The 25,525-nt window shown below is 36.6% G+C and overlaps 1 protein-coding gene across 4 annotated transcripts in view; it reads left to right on the top strand.

Annotated features, from left to right (window-relative positions):
• The window catches only part of LOC117171163 (regulatory-associated protein of mTOR), a 147,485-nt gene that overhangs the window by 64,592 nt on the left and 57,368 nt on the right, over positions 1-25,525 (top strand). For 3 of the 4 annotated variants that reach the window (XM_033358222.1, XM_033358220.1, XM_033358219.1), the window contains 2 exons: positions 4,139-4,386; positions 17,562-17,726. In XM_033358222.1, the coding sequence (XP_033214113.1) occupies positions 4,139-4,386; positions 17,562-17,726 (413 nt within the window). Of the gene's footprint in view, positions 1-4,138; positions 4,398-17,561; positions 17,727-25,525 lie in introns of those variants that run through there. The other variant, XM_033358223.1, reaches the window with a different exon arrangement.

Here is a 25,525-nt window from a genome sequence, read left to right as displayed (position 1 = left end):
GAGGGAGCTCTTCTTAATATTTTGACACCAAAATCATGTCGATACACCTTACCGACTGCGAGTAAAGCCACCCACGCTTTAACTTGACAGACTGTATAGGGGACAGGAGCGTTGTAGATGTGAAAAACTTTGTGAGTCACAAGTTACACAGTTGAAGGACTACTTTAACAGTAAACGAAATGTTGCGCTTTACAGCACCATCTGCAAAGCGGATCTCGACTACCTGCCCTTGCATTTGTCCTGAGATGGGGCCTTAAATATCAGGGCAGAAAACAAAGACGAATTAGAATTACAATAGAGACAGAAAGATATCCACGGCGAGCACCCCAAAACGTTAAATCAACATGAAGTGGATAGTGGGGCATCCAATATTTGGCTAAGAAAGGGTGTTTTGTATCTAGAGATGGAAGGATTCGGCATTGCGATACAGGAAAAGGTGAACCACGAATGATCAAAAACACGTGTTACATCAGGACGTGGTTGACCGGTGCCGATTATGTGGAGATAACAACGAATCCATCGATCACATTATTAATGGCTGTCGCGTAATGGCTCAAAGAGAATATACGCACAGACATAATGATGTAGCGAGCATTATACATCAACAACTTGCCCTAAACCTAGGTCTCTTAAAATAATGGATACTTATCTGTAGATACATTCCAGTGCCCGCTTTAGAAAGCGAAGATTATATATTATATTGGGATGTTACTATCCAAACTGATCATTACATCTGAACAATCGACCTGACATCGTGATGCGAGAAAAAAAAGGTGGAAGAGTCTACATTATCGACATTGCTTGTCCACTTTACCGAAATTTGCAGTCAACCTATACAACCAATATCCACTTGTATAGCGAGTTAAGGCATGAAGTAAAGATCAGATGGAGGAATGTGAATCATGCATATATAAATTACATTGTGATGTTGTCATATCAGTCAGTTGGCTTAGTCTGTGGCTATGGTGTATAACCGTGTTCACCCGAATAAAAGTTTTGAATAAAAGAAATAATAATTGACTATCAAAAACTAAGTTATGAAAAACTAGGAGCGAGCCAAAAAAGAACAATTCTAGATAGAGTGGGTCTTAGATCTCTGCCTAAGAGATACATTAACCCATGGGCCAGGGGGCGGAGGTTATAGACGTTTCAATGGTTGCTTCAATGTTACTAGTAGACTATCCAGGATTGATTTGATTGAGTTCATACTAGCTTGAGACACATCAATCAAGTTATTCACTATCTCCTCTAGATCGCAGAAATGATGAAATTCAGAGCCGTCCACTAATTTCATCACCGTGGGGGCGGAAGCGGGGACTTCCGGAACAGAGGTAAAAGCAGGTCCAGCCGGGACGAGACGAGGAGCAAGGGATCACCGGACTTGTAAACAACAAAGGAGAAGCCAGAGAGAAAGATGTTACGGGGAACTCATTCGAATGAAAAGGAGAATTCAAACATGCCAGAAGGGGAACTATCCTGGTTATTTCTGTGCTTAATCGCAAAAACATTTTCTTTAATGGGTGGGTCAATATGGTTATAGATATCACCCACAGAATAAGAGGTAGCAACGTCCATGATAAAGGCCTTTTTCTTAATCAAAGATACAGGTATAAAGAGCCTGTGACCTCCAATCTGAATGTCCGGAGAGTCAAGCAGACGATTGACATCCTTCCAATTGTCACAAAAAATCTTTACCTGCTTTAGACCATTCCTAAAAATTCTCATACCCCCACCCATAACCGCGTCAATAGAATCAGCAAAGGCGAGGGCATCATACCTGCCTCTTCTCCTGTTAGGGTTCGAATTTTCCATGCGTACAATATAGGGAGGGGGAAAGGACTCAGAGAAGCAATTATTGATGGAGTTCGGATCCCTAGCCCAGAGGAGAAACTGTGGAGAGATATTGTCCTGCAAATCAGGAACAGAATACTTGGAACAGAATACCCTGAATACTTGGTATTATTCCTTTGGAAGGACACAAGGGAAGAATATAAATCCCTCGGAGGAGTGGTCTCGTCTATTTGCTCAGCTGTAAGTGAGAAAGAGAAAGGAGGAGATTTAACCGAGGGAAATGTGGAAGAAGGAGAACCCTTATTCTTGCTTTTCTTGAATTCCTTGGGACCCATGGTCTTCTCAGGGTGATTAGGAGAGCGATGATTTCTTTTTTCATTATATGCTCTTTTAGGAGGCGAACACATAGGTGGAGGAGAAATCAGTTTTGACCCACTGGCACCACAGTTGATGAGCGTATTAGCCCTAGGCACAATCCCCATCCCCGCAACAGTAAGACCTCTTGGAAAAGGGTCCTTTTGAAAACCTCTACCTATAGGGGAACAATGTTTTATGAAAACAGCACAGCGCTTCGGTTTCATTATGTTGTTCAAAGCAGTAAATCTACGCTCGCACTCCGCTGAATTGCAAGGCAAGGTCGCAATACATACTTTCACAAAGTCGCGAAATAGAATTCTGCCCATACAAAAAATTTATTGCAGAGTTTTTTGTTAGATATAAGGGATGTACCTCTGAAATACATTTCTTCATCCGCTTTAATCGCTTCTTTATGCACTCTGAACTTGTTCTTCTGCAGGTTTGTTAAAATAAAAGTCGTTCTGTGAATATATTTATCCGCTTTGAAAATATCGCACCGTCTTCTTGGAAGTAGTTCGGAAAGACATGATAGTTCATCTAGAACGTTATAACAGCGAGCTAAGTATTTAAAAAATTCTACGGATCGCATTCGCTTGAACAGGCCTCCATATGTTGCCCTTTCACTACTTGATCTTTGCTAGTATTTAAAAAAAAAATTTTACTTGAATATCTAAATTAGAAGCAATAATATCCAATTCTATGCTATTTCTTTAGAGATTTACTATAAACATTATGCAAAGCTCCCATAAATGCCATAAAATGTTATACAAAGTTTTGGTCTTCAAGTGAATCCTTAACAGCTAACTCAATACGATTTTCAAGACAATGCACAAAATCCGGTTAGGCACCTAATGTCTCGCTAGCACCGTCAGTAACAGAGCACAGATAAGTATCCTTAAGTAATAATTCATCCAAACGATAGGGTTTCGAACAAGATCGTAACCCATCAGTGATAGTTTTGGCTGATTGATTCTCGAGTTTGATCGGATCCAAGAAAAACGTAGTATCACTAGATTCTACAACTGTTTGAATATGAACAATAAGTACAGATTTTTGTTGATAATGAAGTTAACTCTTCAATCAGGCTCTCTTATGCTTATTTTACTTGTTTTTTCTTATTGAATAATTTGAAGAAAAAATTTTGTAAACAATCAGAAAAGTCATCCAGTGTCTGTGTTTTTTAATTATGCTGTTCGCAGGTAGCCAGAATGCCAAGAAAAAGTGAAGTTCACCTTGATTTATTTAAAAAATCTCCTACTACTATATTAAACTCACAGCACTGTAGAATTTTGTATACTGAAGGAAAAATGAGAGTTCGCATTTTACCTACTTGTCCACTTCACATTTCCCCTACCTTTCCTAATTGCACCCGCCAACGAATCGACGATTGATTAATAATTCTGGAAATGCTGAAGTTACGACGCTTTGAAGGCAGGTATAATCCTCAGAAGGTCCTTGCCTGCTTAAAAGTCTCTAATTACTCAAATATAATTCTATAAAAGTTTGCAGTAACAGGAAATATTAGCATCATTATCAAACATAAAAATTTTCAAATTCTATCTACTCCCTTATACATTCTTTAGAGTTAGAGTTTAGAGTCCTTAGAGTCGTTAGAGTTTACCTCGAACGGGATATGGTTTAATGGTATAATAATAAAGAAATTAAATTAAAGGGCCTCGACTATACCACTATTTATTAGGTAGACAAAGGTATGTTAATGTAATGCTAGAAACAGCATGAGGTCAACATTAGCTTAACAGGGAAGTGTCATTCTACGGAGAGTCGTGATGCTGCTATCTCTTGAGAAAAGAATTTGCATTCAATTTTGTCCAAAAATTGGCCTTTCTTATTCTGAAGCCATCGGTATGAAATGTAAAGTTTATTGTGTTAAATTTATGAGTGATACCCATGTAAGACGTACGAGAACCTAAATATCATTTAATGAATATATTTATTTAGGTATTGAATCAAATTGACTTTATGTTTACAGAGTGTGGGATTGGCAAACAGGAGCAAAACTCGTCGATCATTCGAGTAAAGGGAGCAGAATGTCACGTGTGACAGCATTGCAATTCATCAATTCTCACGACGTGGCTCTTCTGATGGCGGGTTCAGACGATGGTTCTGTTAGAATATGGAAGAACTATTATAACTATAATATGTTGGGGCGTGAGCCAACTCTTCTCACGGCATGGCAAGCATTAGCTGATGCACAGCCGGTTTCCAAAGGACCTGCAGGTATTTTCATAGTAAATATTTTTTTTATTTACAGAGGTATTGTAAATAATCAAAATCTTTGAAGCTAAAAGACTTAGAGTATCATCCAGGAGTAAGAGGAAAGTTGAAGGTTTGACAATGCAAAAGGAGCTAATCCATATTTTCGTGATTTTATACAGTGTGGCTGCCCTTCCTGGAAAGCATGGTATTGTCAGGGAATTTCTTTATACCTGGAAAAACATAGATAATATAAAAATGAATTAGAATGTTCCTTCATTTGTACAAGTAGCTTTATATTCTTGTATTTAATCATTTTATTGAAAATTGGACTATTCTATTTTTGATTGAAAATTCGTTCGTCTTGTTAAAAAATCAATATTCTTGTTTGAAAATTCAACAATTTGTGTGCAACTTTTTCTTTCTCTAGTGTTACGTCCTAGGATGAAAATGAGGAACAATACATGAGTCGTCAGTGATATTTCCTGATTTATCTACAGAATGTATGGTTCTGGGCTAAGGGGACAGGATTTCAGGGTTCAAAATGAATAAGTGAGGGATATGAAATACGGGCTAGTAAAAGATATTTATTGAAAGTTAATGATTGCATTTGAAAGTTCATTCCCCCATATCTACGTCTATAATCGATGGTAAATTGTTGCCAAGTATTCCATTTATCTCGATGAATCCTATACCAATGTTGGACTGGCGGTTTTAGCAAAAACGGTAACGCTCTGCAAAGATCCCTATCCGACAAAGGAATACCCCTTCTACATTCCTCAATTTGTGTAAGAAATTCCTCCGTACTACTATCGCTTTTTCCATTATAGCTGATATTTTCTTCTTCCTCACGATCAAATGAATATCATCCCTGCTCCTCTCTTCCAAGCCCGTTGGCAAACCACTCAACAGGTTAGAGGTTGACATTTGTGTAAAAGGGGAGCTATACAGACAACCGTGCGGAACATTGTCTAGGTGTAAGGGGTTACCTGTTGGAAAGAAGGAATCTAAGAACGGGTTAGTGTTACGTAGAGTTGCGGTAACATAACTTGCATTCGAATCTATATCCTCTCTTAATGCTTCAAAGTGAGGCTCTGAAACTCCTGAGATATTCATCGAATACAAATTATCCCCACTATTGACAGCTAGGCGGGATTCCTAAATGCAGGCAGACATCCTTGGTCCTGATAATTGGACAATGCCTTGAAAGGCCGAAGGCACCATGGTCGAATGACTGGCAGATGTATATAAAGGGGTCACGAATATGGATGGCGAAACTGTGACGAAACTTTCTAGATTTCTCGCAAATGTCACACTACCAACGTTGTTAGTATGTGCGCAGAGAGGTTCCGTAACCAGATGCGTATCGTGTCCTCCCACAACTGATGCATGTGACGGCAATGCTGTTGGAACCTCACCAGACGCCATCTCATAGCCACGTCATCCCCATTCGTGGATAGGCTGAGATAACCTAAAGTTTCGCGAAGTTCCTTTTCGGTTAACGAACTTGCCCAATTGATAACCGTATCGGTAGTTTCCGCCCATAACCTATCTACTTTAGCTGTAGAACCATCCATTTCTCGAAATTTTTATTTTATTTTCTAATAATTTCGAAAACGAGCTACCCTGAAATAATTCCTAACACTCAGAGCGAATCTCGATGATTTTTATCCGAAAACTGAAAAAGAATTCTAAAAATGCTGCGAAATCGCGATGAAATTATGAAGTTCGTTTAAAATCGGATAAGTGCCGAAATTCCGTATCACTAGCCTTACTATTGCGAAATCCAAAAGAAAGTTTCACTGAAATCGCGAAATCTTTTAAAATTCCGTACCTCCAGACCGTTCCCACCATCTCAAGAAAATTTGGAAAAGAAAATTTTAAAACAATATATAAACTTTCCTAATCTCGGATGGTCCTGGGTAAAATCTTGAAATTTCGAAAAAATTTCAAACTTCCGTACTAATAGACACGGCTATCATGAAATTACCGGGTAAGCTTCTCCCAAATCCTAACTTCGAAGGAAAAGAAATTTTGTAATCACTCCCTCAATTCACAAGTTCCGTACGAATAGTCGCGGATCTGATAAGGTACTGAACCCTTAAATATATTTCAAATAAAGTTGTACTAACAAAAAATTTTTTTTCCTAAAAACACATAAATTTCACAGAAAAATATACAGATTAAAATTTCATAAACATTTTCAATAGACAATAATACAATAAAATCAATAAATGTTCCATATATTTTGGAACACAGCAATACATATCTGATACTTTTCTCAAATGTGATGAAATTTCATAACATTTAAAAAATTTAACAACATGGCTGCTCCACAGCTAGCCTTCGTTTACGCGCTTGGGTCGTTTCAGTTCAGGTGCTTTCGAATTTTGGCACAATGCTTTTTAGCCCCACGTTGAGTGCAATTTTGTAACACTATTTCCATTCATAAGCGAAAAAGGGGAAATAATGGACAAACTGGCGTCTCTTAGTAAAGGTGAACAAATAAGTCTTTTCACCAACCTGTGTTAGGCGACAGACGCTTTAGATAGCGTGACTCAAAAAAAATTAACAACTACAACTTTATAATACATTTAAGCTCTTCTAAGAAGTCCCTAGCTAGAAGAGGTTGAGGGATTAGCGAGAGCGAAAAAGCATCGTGAAACTCAGATTTAACGAAAAGTAAAACTATTTTACATTTTATTCTAAATAGTGGTAAGAGGAACAACTTCCTCTTTAATAATACATACTGAGAAATGAAGCACGTTGATTATAACAATTTTAAAACACTGTGAAAAACAAACAAAAAAAAACTAAGAAAACATTACTTATATCCTACACTAACTTTTGCTTAACAAGAAAATTTTACTCAAGGTTTCAAATTATGCATCACACAAGATTATAATTTGCTAATTCTCTATAACTAAGCAACCAAATATTTTACCTCAAATCAATTTACACAACATAAAAAAAAACTATGTCACAGACCAGCAAAACATATCCTCAACAAATCCACAAAAATTTGCCGTTGCTCATACCGAGGTCTCACACATAATTACTGAAGATAAGATTTTAAAGGAACTAACGCCTGCCTTTTATCCAAAAAACCACGGCTTTCCTTTCTTTACTCTCGATTACTATGTTCAGTAGAAGTTTACTATTCTATAAAGAAACTAGTTACTCGGCTAATGGCCAACATTAGACTGGATAGCGTCCTGCTGCTCTCAGCCTCCCCTCTTCCATCAGTCCCGCCAGAATTGACTTGCCGTCAGATGCTGCCCTCTTTATCCCCACTACCGGTTGTTACTTCCGTGTACGGGACTGGATGTCCTCCTGGTGGTATGCCAGCTCGATTTTTCCTGGCAAGATGGCTACGCCGGTTTGTTTTGACATGTGCCGGACTGAGTATAGTTTCGCACGTCGTAAATGAATTTTTGTAATTATACTCGAGCCGGAAAGAAATTAGTAGACGGACCCATCGTGTATGTGTAGTGGCTGTAGGTGCAACGGCACTGGGTGTCGCGTACAGTGTAGTGTTCTGTGTTTGAAGCGGGTGTTTATTTTGCAGGAACTCCTTTGAAATTACGTGATAAATACGAGTCAAGGCAAGCGTCAGGGCTTAAGTTATTAAGACTCCAGTTATTAAGACTGAATTGATATACAGTTAAAGGTAAAGGCAGTGACATTGCTAGTATTAATCATTCTTTGAGTGGAGGAAAACTAACTTACACCTGACCTATCCAACATTCATTCCCACACCAATTTTCTCTCTCATTCTCGAATCTTAATTATTCATTATGAGTTAGTTCTGGTTGAAAGTATTTAGTTTTTATTTCAGTTATAATGTTCTAACTAGGTCTGGGGGGTAAACGAAACATGCGGGTTTCTTTTTTATTATTTACAGAAATTTTTTGTACCAATTGCAACAGTAAAAAATGTTCCCTTCCTAACACCTTTTTTCGGCACTGTCTAATACCACAACGATAAATTACGTCCTGATCTCGACGGTTCAAATATACATTACAAACCTACTTACTCACCTACTCATTTAAACCCCCACTCATTCATACTACTGACTTTTTTAAAATGTTTTCTTTATATTCACGAATATTTTCAAATTTTTCCCATTGCCTCATGTATCAAAAATAATGCTCTAAACTTGACTCTTCTTAAATATGCCAGATGCCTAGAATTTGCTCGCCACAGCGCACACAGGAAACGGAATGTTCAAAACCACCTATAGGTCGCTAATTTAACTAAATCAAAGAAAATTTAGCCTGAAATGTTTGTAAATGAATTTCAAAGAGACTCACGAAGCCAAATTTTTCAAAATAATTTGTTTAAACAAATAGTTCCAACAAATGGCAAACTTGAAATTAGCGCACGAAAAAACCCTTTAGTTAACATATATTGTATTGGTATTATTATTCATTTTCTTATAGACGTTAAAAGCCTTATTAAGATTTAATATAGCTATGCAAAATTAATTATTTAGTCATGTGGTTGTAAGAAATTATATTTTAAATATAAAATGTACTGCTTCGGACATATTTTTTAGTAGAATTAGATTTTAGAATTTATTTTGCAAAAAAATTAAAATTAGCAATAATTTATTTCAAAAAATTGTTAAACAAATTCGTGAGTCTTTTTGTAATTCAATTACTAACATTTCTGGCTGAATTTTGTTTGAATTGGTTAAGATTTGCGACCTGTAGGTGGTTTTGAACCAAATTATTGCTATATCCCCAATGTACATCGCTTCGTCCAGCTTCGAGATCGAGACGAGCGCTGAACAATTGAAAAATGTCGCTGAGAGAGCAGGTATGATGTGTAGGGATGTGTACTTTATGCAAGCGCATAATCGAATAATTTTCCAAAAGTGTTAGAAATGATTAAACAGCAATCCATTATCATATTTTGGGACCATAAGACCCAATTTTAAGGCCGCATAATTTCACATAATCAGAGGCCGAATGCCGCATAATTCGAGTTTTTTCAATTATGCGCATAAGTTCGTCTGTTTCGGCGCATAAATCGCTTATTATGAAATTTGTGTGCATAAATCGCCATTTTAAGCACATAAATAACTCATTTCAAGAACAGTTTCAAAATTTTCGGTTTTTCCCGTCTAGAGGATTAGACTAGTAATTATGGCAAATTATGATGAATTTCTGAAAAGTAAATTGAAGGGAAAGAAGATCGTTGTCATGTGTGATGAGACCTCTAACATGAATGGAGAGGTCATTTTTCTCACACCTCAAAATTCTTCCTAGCAATGAAGATTCAGAGCCTTCATTATTTGTTGCATCTGTGACGATTCTTAGCAATGTTAATGCAGATAATTGCTCTAAAGCGATCTTGCAGGAGTCCATTTCTGTTTACTTTATTGTGAAATTTATCAAATTTTATTTTCGAGGTAGCCCTTATTTACCAAGTTTTAGATTGAAAAATCGAAAAATTCCAATTTTTGTAATCGAATTAAAATCTATAAATCCTCGAGAGTGTTGTAGCCATAGCATCTGACAGCGCACCATATATGAACCTGTGTGTTTGCCTTCTTCGAGATCTTCTTGGGAATCCAAAACTAATCCATATTCAATGTTGGGCACATAAACTAGACAAGGTCATGAACATTTTCTCGGACAAATTTTACAGGCTGAATGAATGTGTAGCGTATACCAAGAAATTGTTCAAAAACACCCGGAAAAGAAAACACAAGTACATTCATTTTTTGAAGAATAAGTACTCTTATACAAAAGCTAAAATTGCTCAACTTTTCCCTATGCCGGTTGTGACCAGATGGGGAACTTGGAGAAAATCAGTTGTGTACTTGTCAGATTACGTGGAAGATGTTGCTGAATATGCCAAAACTGTGCCTGAATCAGAGTCTGTTAAGGCTGACAAATATTTCAAACAGCTGACCAATGAAGAGATCCAAATAATCAAAGCTGAAGCTATGTTTGTGGTTGATTATAGTACTTCTGTATCAGATCTGCTAGTTAAAGTTGAGGTATCTAAGTACCCTGTAGTGTTCACTGCTTTGGGTAGCAATAGCAACCCCTATTTAGAGATACACTACATCTCTTCCTTCTTGTTAAAAATTTTTTTTTTAATGAGAGGCACTATGTTCTGATAACAGAAATTTATTTAAGATTCTTACAATAAACAAAACGTAGACTTATTTTATTTTTTCCGTTTGTAAACACTAAACAGCTCAATAATTTCTCTTCTTTTTTCAATAATTATCCTCATTGTCGTCATTTTCTTCAAAGAAACCATCGTCCTCAGTTTTCTCTTCCTCATGATTATCGAGGGTTTTCCACTGTCCTTGGATCTTCTTTAGGTGCACTACATTTCTCCTGTAGGTTTGCCTTGTTTCATCGTTTCGGACTTTGATGTCTCCTCCTTTTCTTCTCTCCACCGTATGCGTAGTTGGTCCAAAATTGAGACTTAATTTATTCTTTGCCTTTCTTTTCCGATCTGTATATTCCTTTCCCCTTTCTTTCTTTTCCTGGTCTCTATCTCTAACTTCCATATCCTCCTGTTTTTTACTAATGTGATCAATCATAGTAATTTTGTCACGGAACTGCCTTTTAAAAAACAATTCTGACGGTGTTTTTCCAGTCACAGCGTGCGGTGTGATATTATACATGATCAAGTATTCCAGGAGACTCTCTTTCCAATCTGTTCTTTCAACTTGGCTATTTTTTAACAGTTTTAAAATATCACGATTCTGGCGCTCGACTCCACTATTTTGTTGTGGCCAGTAAGGTACAGTATTGTAGATAGTTATATTCCTTTCCGTACAAAATGCTTTGAACTCTTCACTAGAGAATTGTTTCCCATTGTCGGCAGTTATTGAAACATGATGGCCTAACCTACTGAAAATTTCCTTCAGGAGATTAATAATCTCTGAGCTGGCAATGTTGCGACATATTTTTATTTCTTTATATCTGCTAAAGTGGTCGACTACTACTAAAATGTAATCGTTACTAGGTAGTGGTCCCATCAGATCCATAGCTACATCAATCCAGGATCCATCCGGTAATTCTCGTCGTTTTAGTGGGTTTGGCGGGTTTGGTGCTGAGACTAATGTGCATCCTTGACACGATTTAACCATACTTTCAGCCTCTTTCTCATATCTAAGCCACCAAACTTTTGTTTTAAGGCGTGCCTTCATTGCCACGATGCCGGGGTGGCCTTCATGAGCGGCTTTCAAAACTTGAATCCGTAGATTCTTTGGAATTACTATTCTTGTACCTCTTGGTAATATGCCATCATAGAAACATAGTTCATTCTGAAAAATTTTGAAATTTTTAACTTTGTCATCCTATTTATTATTATATAGATCATCTCATTTTAATATTTAGCGTTAGCAATCACTATGGTCTTTATATCAACGTCGTAATACCCCAAAGTAGTAATCTTGGTTAGTGCTGACTTTAGGGAGTCAAAGGATGTCTGTTGATTTACACTCCAGAATTTCTGGATATTAAATCCTTTACTTTGTTTATTTCGAAGTAATGCTTTTAGAGGTTCCGTTATTGTAGCCAGATTTGGGATCCATTTTCCGACGAAATTAACCAATCCCAGGAAACGCCGTAATTCCCCAATAGTTGTGGGAGATCTAAAATCTTGAATAGTACGTATATATTTTTCCAATGGTTTAATTCCTTCTCCAGTCAGCTCATGGCCCACGAACCGTACCTTAATGATGCTGTAAGTACATTTTTCTTCTTTCAAAACAACATTGTTTTCAGCTAATACTAGTAGTACCTTTTATAACCTCGTGTCATGTTCTTCCATATCTTTTCCATAAACTAATATGTCATCAATAAAGTTGACCACTCCTTCACACGCTAATAATATTCTTTCCATGGTTCTTTGATGTATTTCCGGAGCACATGTGATTCCGAACATTAAACGCTTATATCTGAATAAACCTTTGCTTGTAATAAAAGTTGTGATCTGTCGAGAATCGGGATGAATTTCTACCTGATGGAATGCGTCACGAATATCTAATTTGCTGAAGTATTTTGCACTCCGCACCTTTGGCAATAATTTTTCCATTGTCGGAAGTGGATGATTTTCACGCGTAATTGCTGTATTTGCTCGTCTCATGTCCACGAAAATACGCACCTTGCCATTCACTTTTAGTAATGGCACCATTGGTGATACCCATTTAGAAGAGCTCCGAACTTCCTCTATTATGTCTCGTTGAACTAATTCCGTTATTTTAGCTTCTACTTTTTCTTCTAAAGGTATAGGAATTCTTCGATAGCGTTGTGAAACTGGTTAGACATACTTGTCTATGGGTATCTCAATTAAGACATCCTTAAGTTTCTGGAATGCCTTCTCTTCAATTTGGTTGATGTCAATTCCTATTTTCAGTATTCCTAGTGACATGGCAGTTATATTGCCCAATAGGTTCCTAGAACCTTCGCCCATAACTTAAAATATAGCATCCTTAGACTTTCCTCCTACTTTTAACTTTGCGTTGAAAGAGCCTTTTAACTTCAATGGAGTACTGCTACCATATGCCAAGAAGGTTTTATTTGCGTTTCTTACTTGGTTGTGTATTTTCACTTGGTTACTCTTGATGGCTTCCCAGGTTTTTTCGGTAATTAGATTGTGCTTATACCCAGAGTCAATCAGCATATCAACTTTTACTCCGCCGATTTCACATTCGACTGTAGTGTCGTCATCTATATGAAATACATAATCTATCTCTCCGGCCTCAGATACCTGGTTTACATTATTTGTCGATATTAGGTCGCAATTTCTTCTGATCGTATCTTTTCTTGTCTTCAGCTTCCTGATTCCTTTTTATTGGTAGTCTGGTTTTACAATATTGTATCAAATGTCCTTTAATACCGCATTTCAAACACTCCTTTTCTCTTATTTATTATATTCAAGGCCAATCTTTCCATTGTCACACATCCTGCCTTGAGTCATCTCAATACTGTACACACTCCAACAATTAGGCATTTAATGTGTAACAATAGCCAATAATAATAAATAATTAATAACACATCAATAATGCCAACCAACATATGCATGTATACACATACCGACACGCATAAAACACATAAGTATACACACGTACATATATACATACTTAAATCCATCTATACATATACACACGTGTACATACGAATACTCAAAGGCATATTGCAAGATAGATGCAGAAAGCCGTCATCCTCGGGCCCCCCCGCATCCCTAAGACACAGGAGGGCCTCGTCAGCCAGCCTTCGCGACCTCATCGAACACTTTATTTTATTTTCATTAATTCTTTTTTTCATATACCGTACATCGTCAGCTTAAATGTCTCAACCGAAAGATCCTTTTTGCATTAATTACATCCAAATCAGACAAACCAAGATAAAAATTGATGAAACCTCAAAACTTGAAAATACTTATGACCATACCTCTTTTCTATGTATGTGTGTATATATATGTACATATGTATCTGCTTTTTCACTCCTACCACGAAAAAAACTTCCTTCCTTATACTTTCATTCTCGTCGCCATTTGTGGTGTTCACTGCTTTGGGTATAATTTGGCTCGTCAACGCACCACCACTTGTTGACTACCAGGCTGTTCTGTCCTAACTGAACTGTGTCCGGCTCCCCACCAACACTTTGTGACGTACACGCTCGAGACAATAGCAACCCCTATTTAGACATACAATACATACCCTATGTCACGCGTATTGTACTCAAAGGTGAGAGAAGTGCGTAAAGTTCAGTCTATTGTAAAGAATGCAAAATATGTCAAGAGTGTACTCTTTGCCGAAACTAAAGCTAGTCTTGATGCTGTATCTGATGGACAGCAGAAACGTTAACTAAAAAGCATCCAGTCAGTGGCAAATTTATGTGATAAACTTCTAAAAGGCTTCATGAATGAAGATACTGACAAAGACTTTTTCGAATGAGCTAGACCTTTATTTGACCCCTGCAAATCGACACCATGCTCTGGTGAAAGTGTCTCTTAGTCCAAAAAGGAGCTATTCCTTTTAGACTCTATCCCGTTTCCAGACTTCTCTGTTCCACATTCTGTTTTGGTAGATATTATAAAAGAGAATACCAAGACTACGAAAACGAAGAAAACAAGGAATGTTGAGGAAGTTGAATGTGACCTTGTGGTTAACGCCTTGTTGTCAATGAAAGTTAATCATCCTGACCTTGTGATTCATTGTATGCAAGTATTACATGTTCCGGTCTCTAATGCTGACTCTGAAAGGGGCTTCAGTGCCTATAGGGACATCCTTACTCCAAAACGGAATTGACTTTCTCTTGCAAATGTTGAAGTTGCGTTGTGTATATACTTTGGAAGTGATATGGAATCGTCCAATCAATAATATGGATTATTTTAAAGATATCGTTGATGAGGGTTCTGTTTTTGATAATCCCATTCGTATTAAAGTATTATTGATTTGTGTCTCAGATGCCTGATGATTCATCTCGAAAAAAATTAACACGAATGTGATGAGATGAACCTTGTGTTGTGTAATGTGATTAATGTGATTATACAGTTGAACTGTAAGATCGTTATTTATTTGAGATATGTAAACAGAAGTTGATTTGTTTTCAAGAGTAACTAATTTCACTATAATATTTGCTTATTCTTTCCCTGTTTTTAAAAATATATTCTGCCTACCTGTAATGCATAATAATGGATAGACCTGCATTTTTGAACGCATAATGCGTGCATAATTTCAGAATTTTCACCACCTAATAATCGCATAAAAGACTCAAATTTTGGCCCATAATTCGGCATTCTCGAATGCATAAAGTTCACATCTCTAATGATGTGGTACTTTGATATCGTCTTAAGCCCAGTAGTCTGCAGCTGTTCGAGTACGGAGCATTTGAAGCGCGTTGTGGGTATCTCTTTACCATTTTCAGATTCCAAAATAAATATACTTTTTTTATGACATACGAACTACTAATACCACCTAATACAGGGTTGGCCATATTCGACAAAAATATTTGGCAACACTGTAACTTTTGACAGAGATGACAGATCGAGTAATGACGTAGCGCGTTTGAAGCATCAGTCTAAGGAGATTTTTGCCATGGAGCAATACACTTCACGCGAACGTTCTCAGATTGTTGAAATTTACATTAAACAAAACAAGTCAATTGTGAAAACTCAAGGTGCATGGAGAAAAATAAATAAAGTGAAAACTGCGCCTTCTGCGGCTACATTGTATCGTTTGTATGAAAGATATTCATCAGGTGAGGCACTTACTAATCCCAAGCGTCCAAATAAAAAGCGACCAAGGCGATCGGATGAAAATATCGCACTCGTACGGGCCAGTGTTCTGAACACTCCGTGCACGTTGAGTTTTCACAATTGACTTGTTTTGTTGAATATGAATTTCAACAATCTGAGAGCGTTCGCGTGGAGTGTACTGCTCCATGGCAAAAATTTCCTTAGACTGATGCCCCAAACGCGCTACGTCATTACTCGATCTGTCATCTCTGTCAAAAGTTACAGTGTTGCCAGATCATTTTGTCGAATATGGCCAACCCCGTATATGGAAGTTTACAGTTTATGAATCATTATGATTTTTTTAATTTCTCTCAATTTCAAGGAAATACCTATAGAAAATGCGATTTTGGCCATTTCCTATCATTTTTGGAAATTAGTTTTGTTTAAAACTTTACTGTCTTTTGTCGGATCAAAAGATCAATATCAAACGTATACAACTGTATTTCTGACAGTCTGGAGATCGTATTTTACCCCTGAAAAGGGAAAAATATGTATTTTAAACAGTTTTTATCTCTGAAATAAGTTGTGGGTGGATACACACCCAATGCGCCAAGAACGGGATGCTAGAAAATGTCAATCCAGTCTGATCTGTCTTTCGAAAGTTTCGTGCCTATAGAGTACAGACATATAGACACCTTCGTAAAAATCGTTTTTTTCTGACTTGGGGGATCTCAAAATGTAATGATTTGATGAAAACTGTTTTGTTTCTGTACTTTTTTAATTTCACAAAGAAAAAAAAGTATTTATGAATAAAGATTTAGCTATCCTCTTGAATCGAATGCTTTCAAGAATGGTTCTTTAGATGAAAAAAAAAAGTTTTTGGAAATTTCCGGCTTTTGCACTGTCACCCTTCTCGCATAATAATCTTACAAAGGAAAGAGATATCTATTTTTTTATTCGTTGGAAAGCTAATTAAATTTGGTCTCAAATGAGCCATATGTAAAGTAATTTTCGCTAGCCTGATTGACAGATTTTTCTTGTCTGAAGTCAACGCCTGGCAAAATGTAGGTAAATGTCACTTTAAAATAAGCCCAAGAACTTGAGAAAGTCTTTATCGGTTCTTCGATTATCAGTTTATTACGAGAAATGTGTAATCGTGTTCCGTCTAATTGTTAGTAGGTTAACGAGTCCCAGAATCTCAACTCACGCTTCACGGGGCTTCACACGTCCGAAATGGGTACTATATGTGGACAAAAGAAAACTGTCACACTGGGCATACTCAGTGCCGCCAAAAATATTCAATTCGATATCACGATTCTGGCGCTCGACTCCACTATTTTGTTGTGGCCAGTAAGGTACAGTATTCTAGATAGTTATATTCCTTTCCGTACAAAATGCTTTGAACTCTTCACTAGAGAATTGTTTCCCATTGTCGGCAGTTATTGAAACATGATGGCCTAACCTACTGAAAATTTCCTTCAGGAGATTAATAATCTCTGAGCTGGCAATGTTGCGACATATTTTTATTTCTTTATATCTGCTAAAGTGGTCGACTACTACTAAAATGTAATCGTTATTAGGTAGTGGTCCCATCAGATCCATAGCTACATCAATCCAGGATCCATCCGGTAATTCTCGTCGTTTTAGTGGGTTTGGCGGGTTTGGTGCATACTCAGTGCCGCCAAAAATTCAAGTTCATCCTAATTGGCCACTGTTACCTACTTTGTCACATTCCCTCGCGCCGTTTGGCATGAGAGGGAACGAAAAAGAGTTCTGCTGGTGCGTCTCACTCAGCATAATACAAAAATGTTTCATTTCACCCGAATTTAATTGTCTTTTCAAAGGTATAAAAAATATACTATTTCTCATCGTTGATATAATACTATAGAGAATGTTTTTCAATTGCCTCTAATTTAAGTCTCCTCATACTCCTGGGCAATGTTGCAGGATAATATTAATTTTTCAATTTGAACTATTTTCAGCCTCTATAGGCCTTATCACCAGTTGGGAACAGCGATCATTGACCTTAGCTGTTACGGGGGATGTAAAAATTATAAGGTTGTGGGATGCTGAAACGGAATTGAAAAAGCAGGACATTGCGACGGGTGCAGATTCTTGTGTTACATGTATAGATACAGACGGTACAGGTAAGTGTTTTTAAATTTGTATTGGACAATTTGAAAAATATGCCAGGAGACATGGCAATGTATTAAACAGATTATATTCTAGTGTACATTTTTCATTTGCGCGCACATTGTCGTTAGATCGCCTGACTATTTCTTACTTCACGGTGGAAAATAAAAAAAATTGCTCGAAAACGATATTCCAATTGTATTATATGTCTTCTGTAAGTTCTCATGAATTTATTTAAGACAATGTAAAGTTTACGTAGGCATTTATGTAAGCGTAAAAAGTGTTCAGTAAAAAATCTCACTTTTTCCATACTTGAAGTACAAATTTGGTAAATAAACAAATGCAGATACATAAATTTCGACTTTGAGGCTCTTCAGGACTTAAGGGGCCGTACTTAAATTACGTATTGGATTATAGGCCCTCTCTAAGCCCCCCCCCCCCTCTTCCAATCTTCCAATGTAACAAACGGTAAGAAAATATCTTTACCCCCCTCCCCTCACCGCAGTGAGCCGGGTGACCCGAATTCTTGGCCAAAAACCAAGTATGGATAATTTCGCAATATAAACTTTTTCGGTTGTATTTTTGCATCAACAAACGTTTATAAAATACAAAATAGGTTCAATGGCTGTACAAGATATATAGTTTTAACTTTTTTTTGTAATTTCTTCACGAAAAAAGTGATATTTTTCATTTGGGCCATTTTGCGCGTTTTGCATTTGTTCGAAAGAAAACTTACGCGAATCGTAGCTGTGCGCATTCATTCGTTCCCATTTGTATGGAGTACAGATCCTTTAGGGAGAGTTGATACCCGTTTACTTTGATGTTTATGGGGCGCGAAAAGTTTAAACAATTTTATTTTTTAATAATTCTTTCGTCTCTGAAAATTTTAAAGTATATGTGTTTGAAAGTATTATTTTTCCCTAACCTTAATAACTAACCTTCCCATTCATTTATTCTGTTCTTGTTTGAGTATTGTTTCTATTATGTATTAAATCCTCTTAAAAATAAAATTGATTTGAAAATAGCGCAAACCCATGACAATCACAACTCATAAAAGCTTAAATAGTTCCTGTTCAGCGGCCCCAATCAGATTTTGAGTACCCCGTGTCTCAACTCTCCCTTGAGGATCACTAATTCCGCGATTGTACATTTCACGCCGTCAAATTGGACGTGGACTTCGAATTTTTATTGTCTTCATAATCAAATTCTTCTAAGTATAACTTACATCCTTGCACATGATAGAGATCCTCTCCTTAAAATGGGCTGGAACTACGAGATGATTGGCAAAGAAGCGTTCCTTCACAAAGCCGCAAAGCAGGCGACCGAGACTCTTGGCCTGAATTTTAACATCAGAAGTGAGGAAAGTGCATTATTGCATCGGGATGCTTCTTTTCTAAAAGCCGAAGTGAAGAAAGCAGCAATTGAAAAATTCCGCCAAGAGCTACTTGACAAGAAAATGTACGGAAAATTATACAGAAATGTAGAAGAACAGTCCTTGTCAAAAGAGCAAACTTTTGCTTTTCTTAAATCATCATGGTTTAATTCGGGTACAGAGGGTTTCATTTTCGCAACCTCATTTTATGTCAGGAAGTTTCCAGCGACAGGTGCAGAGCATGTCATGCACACGCTGAATACTTAGAACACATACTATCCGGGTGTAGCAGCCACGCGGGGAACTACATACATAATGTGGCCCTAAGAGTGCTTTATTACCATCTTTGTCGCTTTAACGGTGGCCCTTTAACTTTAGGCCTGAAATCGTTCTCCAAGACTTCGACAAACGAACTATATTCGTGATCGAATTCTCAGCTGCGGCCGACAACATCGCTGCTACGGAGAAGGATGAGGAGGAGAGGTATGAAGACCTCAAACGCATTTCTCAACAACTGTACCCAAAACATTCAGTTGAAGTAATTGTCCTTGTGATCGAAGGTTCGTAACCTTAAAGTCATACCAGCGTGCGAAAGATATGCCAAGACACTTGCAAGATGGATGCAGAAAGCTATCATCCTTGTATTGCTTCGTGTCCTCAAGACTCACGAGGATTTAGCCGGCCTTTTGTTGTGATTTTATCGTGTCCTGTATTCAGTCGCCTCACGGTCAAGAGACGTGGCCGTAAGTGTGATTTACCGCGGCTTTACGGGGAGCCTAAGTCATTTATAGATGGCGGTTGTTCCCAGCAGGACCATGCTCTCAGAAATTTCCTCTAAACAATAAATGAATACTTTTACGGTTAAAGTGACATCGTTGGAGAATTAAGTTTGAAAACAGATACTTTAACAGTTAAAGTGCGTGTCGTTTAACTAAGAGTCGTTTCAACGATATGCGACTCTACTTTAACGCGTAGAAGGTGCAGTTTAACGGTTAAAATGGGACGTACTCTTACCGTAAAATAACTTACGAGCATTTATTCGTGCAAGGTTGCTTGTATCTCAATAAGAACATGAATGTGTGCGCATGCGTGAGATCGCATCACCGCCCTTTTAAAATACAATCGTTTAACCATTGAAGTGCATACTTTTAGCGTTCATCTATGAATCGTTCCACGGTAAAAGTGATTGTCTTCTAAAGATGAAAAGGCGTGACTCTATGATTTAGTCGACATCATTTCAGCGTTAAACTAAATCATTTAAGAGTGAAACGAATCTGATTTTTGCGACGTCTCACGAACGTGAGATAGGTGGGTCATCACAGAGCACGATGAAATCACAACGACAGGCCGGCGAAAACCGTCGTGTGTCTTGAGAACAAAAAGCGATCTAGGGATTATTGGAATGTTTTTGACTAAATAATGGAAGACGAAAACAAAAACGGAACAATTTTTCACATATTTTCAAGCTGTTAATCTCGTCAGGCGGATGATTTCTTCTATTTGTGTAATTTTAGGGAGACATAACCTACCATAAACATTCGGAATTAAGGCACAAGTTTATTTGCTTCTTTCAGGAACATATAAATCTAACTAAATTAAAGGCATTGAATATTTTCATAAAGATGGTATATTTTTTCTCTATTAGCAGAAGAAAAAAATGTAAAAAGAAAGCACAAAATATATATTTGTCACTTATTCAGTTTATATTTATTTTATTTAGAATAAACAAAATGAAAATTAACAATATTATTGACAATTTTGAAACTTACCATCTTTTTACCATTTTTCACAGTTTAATCTTTTCCCCAGTGAGATTGATTCCAAGTCTGAATTTCTGTAAAGTTTCTGTGATTGTCAATTTTTATAAAGCAAGAAGAAAGTTTCAAATATAAATTTTGAAATAATGAAAATAATAAATAAAAATTTAATCTACAACATCATAAAGCAAGATGAAAATATAACGTAAAAATCAAATTAGCGTATAGATTGCTGCAACTGGCAAAACATGTATCATAGTTTATTAATTACATATTTAAACTAGCAAAACTATCCTTTTGTTTCGATTGTAGTATAAGGCTTTGATTTTTCAAGTTTTTTTCAGTTTTCAAAGTTCTCAGGAGGCTAAAAATGTTCATAAAGCTTATTCTTAACAAAATAGAGATGACTGAATTTTCAGTATATAACTATTTATTAATATTATACTTAATTCGGTTCTTAAGAAATGATCTGTTTTGTAGAAAATTCAACCATATTTTTTTCTTGACTGAAAAACCTTTGTTGATTAAAAATTCATCTCTTTTGGTAGAAAGTTATATCTATGCGGGAAATTTAATTATAACATCTTTTTCTGAATATTATTCGTTTTTAGTCGAAATTCAACTATTCAATTTGCTGTCAAGAATTTTTAGTTTTTGGTTTAAAATTGAAATACGTGGTTGAAGCTCGAACACCTTTGTTCAAAATTGTTTTTATTTTTTAAATATTGATCACTTGAGTTGAAAATTCATCTCTTTCATTGAAAATTAGTTTTTTATTCGGTTTAAAATTAATATTTTAACTGAACAGCACTGATCAGTGCTCATTCAGTGCTTTTTCTTCAGCAATACCTGTACCACTAGTTTTCTATACCTGAGTTTCCCTTCAATTGTCCATTTAAATTTCTAACGGGCTATTTTCACCAAATAAATCTAATCTATAAGGTCTTTGAAAAGGTGTGATATTAGTGTATTCTATAGTGTTAGTGAGAATCGGCGTGCCAATGCCAATGCGACTAGGCTGCCAGCTGCAAGGCATTGACAATTAAAATTTGAAATTTTGCCAGGTAATTTTGGTTAAAAACATGTAGTAAGGCTGGCTTCGGAGTAACTTAAAGCCAGCATTACTACATATTTTTGGTAAAAAAAAGTTCTCGGATTTTTTGCTTAGCACAAATCCAGAGCACTTAATTAGCACTAAATTCCTGCACAAAGGAAAGCTCGATATGATGAATAGTTTCTGAGTTTCATATACCAGTCTCATGAACCGACTATTACTACATGTTTTTGATTAAAATTACCGGGCACAAAATTTAGTTTTTGCAGAATATATAAGCACTTAATTAGCACTAAATTCCTTCTCAAAGCAGAACTTGATATCACCGATTGTTTCCGAGTTTCACATACCAGATTCACCTGAAGCCAGGATTACTGCGCTTTTTTTCAAGTGCCCGGATTTTTTTCATAGCAGAAATCCAGATCACTCAATTAGCACGACATTCCTGCGCAAAGCAGAACTTGATATCACTAATATTTTCCGAGTTTCACATACCAGAGTCACCTGAAGCCAGCTTCACTACATGTTTTAGGTAAAAAAAAAGTGCCCGAATTTTTTGCATAGCACAAATCCAGAGCACTTAATTAACACTAAATTCCTGCATAAAGGAAAGCTTGGTATGATGAATAGTTTCCGAGTTTCATATACCAGTCACATGAACCCACTATTACTACATGTTTTTGATTAAAATTACTTATCAAGAATTGTAAAGGGTTTCTTTTTACTGTAACAGTATAAACTGCTCTTAATAAGAGGGTGAAAATGTCAAAATCACTTAGCATTTCGTAAATGTCACAATGAAAATTAGGTTAATTCGACGGTTATCCTTCAGTAAAATAAACCTCTATTCCCTCGTATTACATACTGAACTACATGTAAAATTCACTGAACCGAGATTACAATAGTAGTGCAGTGGACATTATCGAAAAATCGGTACATGCTACCGATCCGACCGGTTTATTTAACTCGCCCCTTAAGTCGCAACGCAACTTATCCGCGCAGAGCACCGGGTGAATTCACGACGCAATCGGCAATGAATGGATTGCATCACCTAAAAAACATTCCTTTTTGACTTTGCAAGGAAGGGGTTTTATAAAAAATAATACAATTTTGGATGGCACAACTTATTCACAGATTGCATATACTTGAGAGTTTATTGGAGTAAGACGTATTTTTGTTCCGTGATTATTTCAGCTGACATATAGATATAATGTGAATGCTAGAACTTTACTACTATCGGCGAGAAAATTCGAGTCCTCTGGCTTTGACGTTGAATAAGTATGTGAAGAAAAAATGGTAGGTTAATGAAAAAGGTACCATTTTAAAGGTGCAAATGTTGTACGTTAATGAGCCGAAAAGTAATATTCCAAAAAATTATTTGTAGCTTACAGATCTGAAAACACGATGAAAATTGAGAAAATTTGACAGCTTTTAAAAACAGTGAACTTTGAAGCATAGTTTTTATTGAAAAAATGATAGGAAAAATCTGAAAAAATTCATGGTTGTACATTAAACATTTCTGACCAGATTGCCGTCGAAAAATTTGCAAAATATAAAAAATTGTTCGTTTTTTGTGAATAAATATGCGACCGCACTATCTTCATTTATAATGAAGATAATGAAGTGATTTAAATTGGAGGTAGTTAATTGAACTATCTGTAATAATTTACAATTTGAAGGAAGTATGTGCTTCTTGTTGTCTTTGTACAAATTGCGATATTTGAAGTCAGTTTTTTATATAGGAAAGCAAGTGCGAGAGTCCAGCGTGGTGCCATTTTTTCAGGGGATCGTCCTGGGTTTTCCTCAACCCGACCTTCCCAACTCGCGCCTCCGAGCCTCACTCTGGACTTCAAACCCTTTCCCTGTATTGAGAAAAACCAAGGCCGATCCCCTAAAAAACGGCACTACGCTGGGCTCTCGCACTTGCTTTCCTATATAAAAAGCTGACTTTAAATATCGCAATTTGTACGAAGACAACAAGAAGCACATACTTCCTTCAAATTGTAAACTATTACAGATAGTTCAACTAACTACCTACAATTTAAATCACTTCGTTATCTTCATTAGAACTGAAGATAGTGCGCTCGCATATTTATTCACAAAAAACGAACAATTATTTATATTTTTTTACATACAACGCATTAACATACAACATTTACACCTTTAAAATGATACCCCTTTCATTAACCTATCATTTTATTTTCACATACTTATTCAACACCAAAGCGAGGGGGCTCGAATTTTCTCGCCGATAGTAGTAAGCATCATTGATAGTCATACTTATTTGCCTATAATTGTAACGTTTACTGAACTGTCATGTTGTCCATATGCGTACTAGGAAGATCGGTAAATTTAACTTCGTTTTCAGTAAAATGTAAGGTTCTTTTTTCTGCGGCGTGTGAGTGGGAAATATATAGTTAACAATTTGAAAAATTAAGAAAAACCGCAACTTTCTAGCATTATTCATAGAGAATGTTGTTGAAAACACTAATTGCATTTTTTAAATAATCTTGTTTCTTAACATCAAATTATTATTACCTCAATCTAAACGGTAAGTGGACAAAAAGTGGAAAATTTGAGAAAAACCTGCCTTCTGTTTAATTTTATCGATTATTCCCTCGATCTAGCTGGAAATTTGAAAAAGAGATATATTCTAAAAGAAAATTGCTAAAATTTATAAAAACTTGTGTAAACAATTTATGAAAACATATTATTATCAGTTATGCATGAAAATTAGGGAATCAAATTTCCAATGCATTTTCGGAGCATCTAGTATCCAATCATGTATTCACTAGTGTACAGTATATCGAGGCGTCCTAACGGTAGGGTGCCAACGCACGGGACACGACTTGACGGTACTTAACCAAAAATAAAAGCAATAAAAAACTAACCAAGAAGTTAGCGCTAGAAAGTCTTGCTCGCGTAATTGAGCAAGATGAAGCTAGAAGTTGACCAAAACTAAAAGGTGCTCACTCGCTTCATCAATTCATGAAAGTTCTATCTCGGGCGAGCAAAGCATGAAGGTTGCCACTTCTCGAGTTTAGATTATAAGCGAGAAGTGGCACCTTCATTCATTACTCGCTCGAGATAGGACTTTAATGTTTTGATGGAGCGAGCGAGCATCTTCTAGTTTTGGCCAACTTCTAGCTCCATCTTGTCCAATTTCGCGATCTAAAACTTTCTAGTTGTTACTTCTTGGTTAGCTTTTTATTGTTTATATTTTTGGTTAAGTATCATCTAGTCGATCGGGTGCGCTGTCATCCTATCGTTAGGACGCCTCGATATCTATATAGTTAAGGTGGAAGGAGCACCTAGTTATATATAGGTAAACAGGAGACAGGTAAGTTTTGGCTTAACTCGAGCGCAAAATAAGTGGGGCCCTCTAGTCTCAGAGCAGGCTATATAAAACAGTACCGATAAGGTACACGACGTTTGAGTTCGTAAACCGCTAGAAAAAGGTTGTTACATCACCAAACCAGTGATCCCAGATCTGAAACAAGACGTGGTCCAATACTATGACACGTCTACGTCCGTGTGAATATGGTAGGAGACGATATAAATGCCTGGGTTGCGCGCGAAACCCATTTCTCCTCTTCTGAATTTGAAAACTCGAAGGTGCACGATTGCCGG

The sequence above is a fragment of the Belonocnema kinseyi genome, chromosome 4, assembly GCF_010883055.1.
Source record: "Belonocnema kinseyi isolate 2016_QV_RU_SX_M_011 chromosome 4, B_treatae_v1, whole genome shotgun sequence".
NCBI lineage: Eukaryota > Metazoa > Arthropoda > Insecta > Hymenoptera > Cynipidae > Belonocnema > Belonocnema kinseyi.
This window is presented reverse-complemented; position numbering and strand designations above follow the sequence as displayed.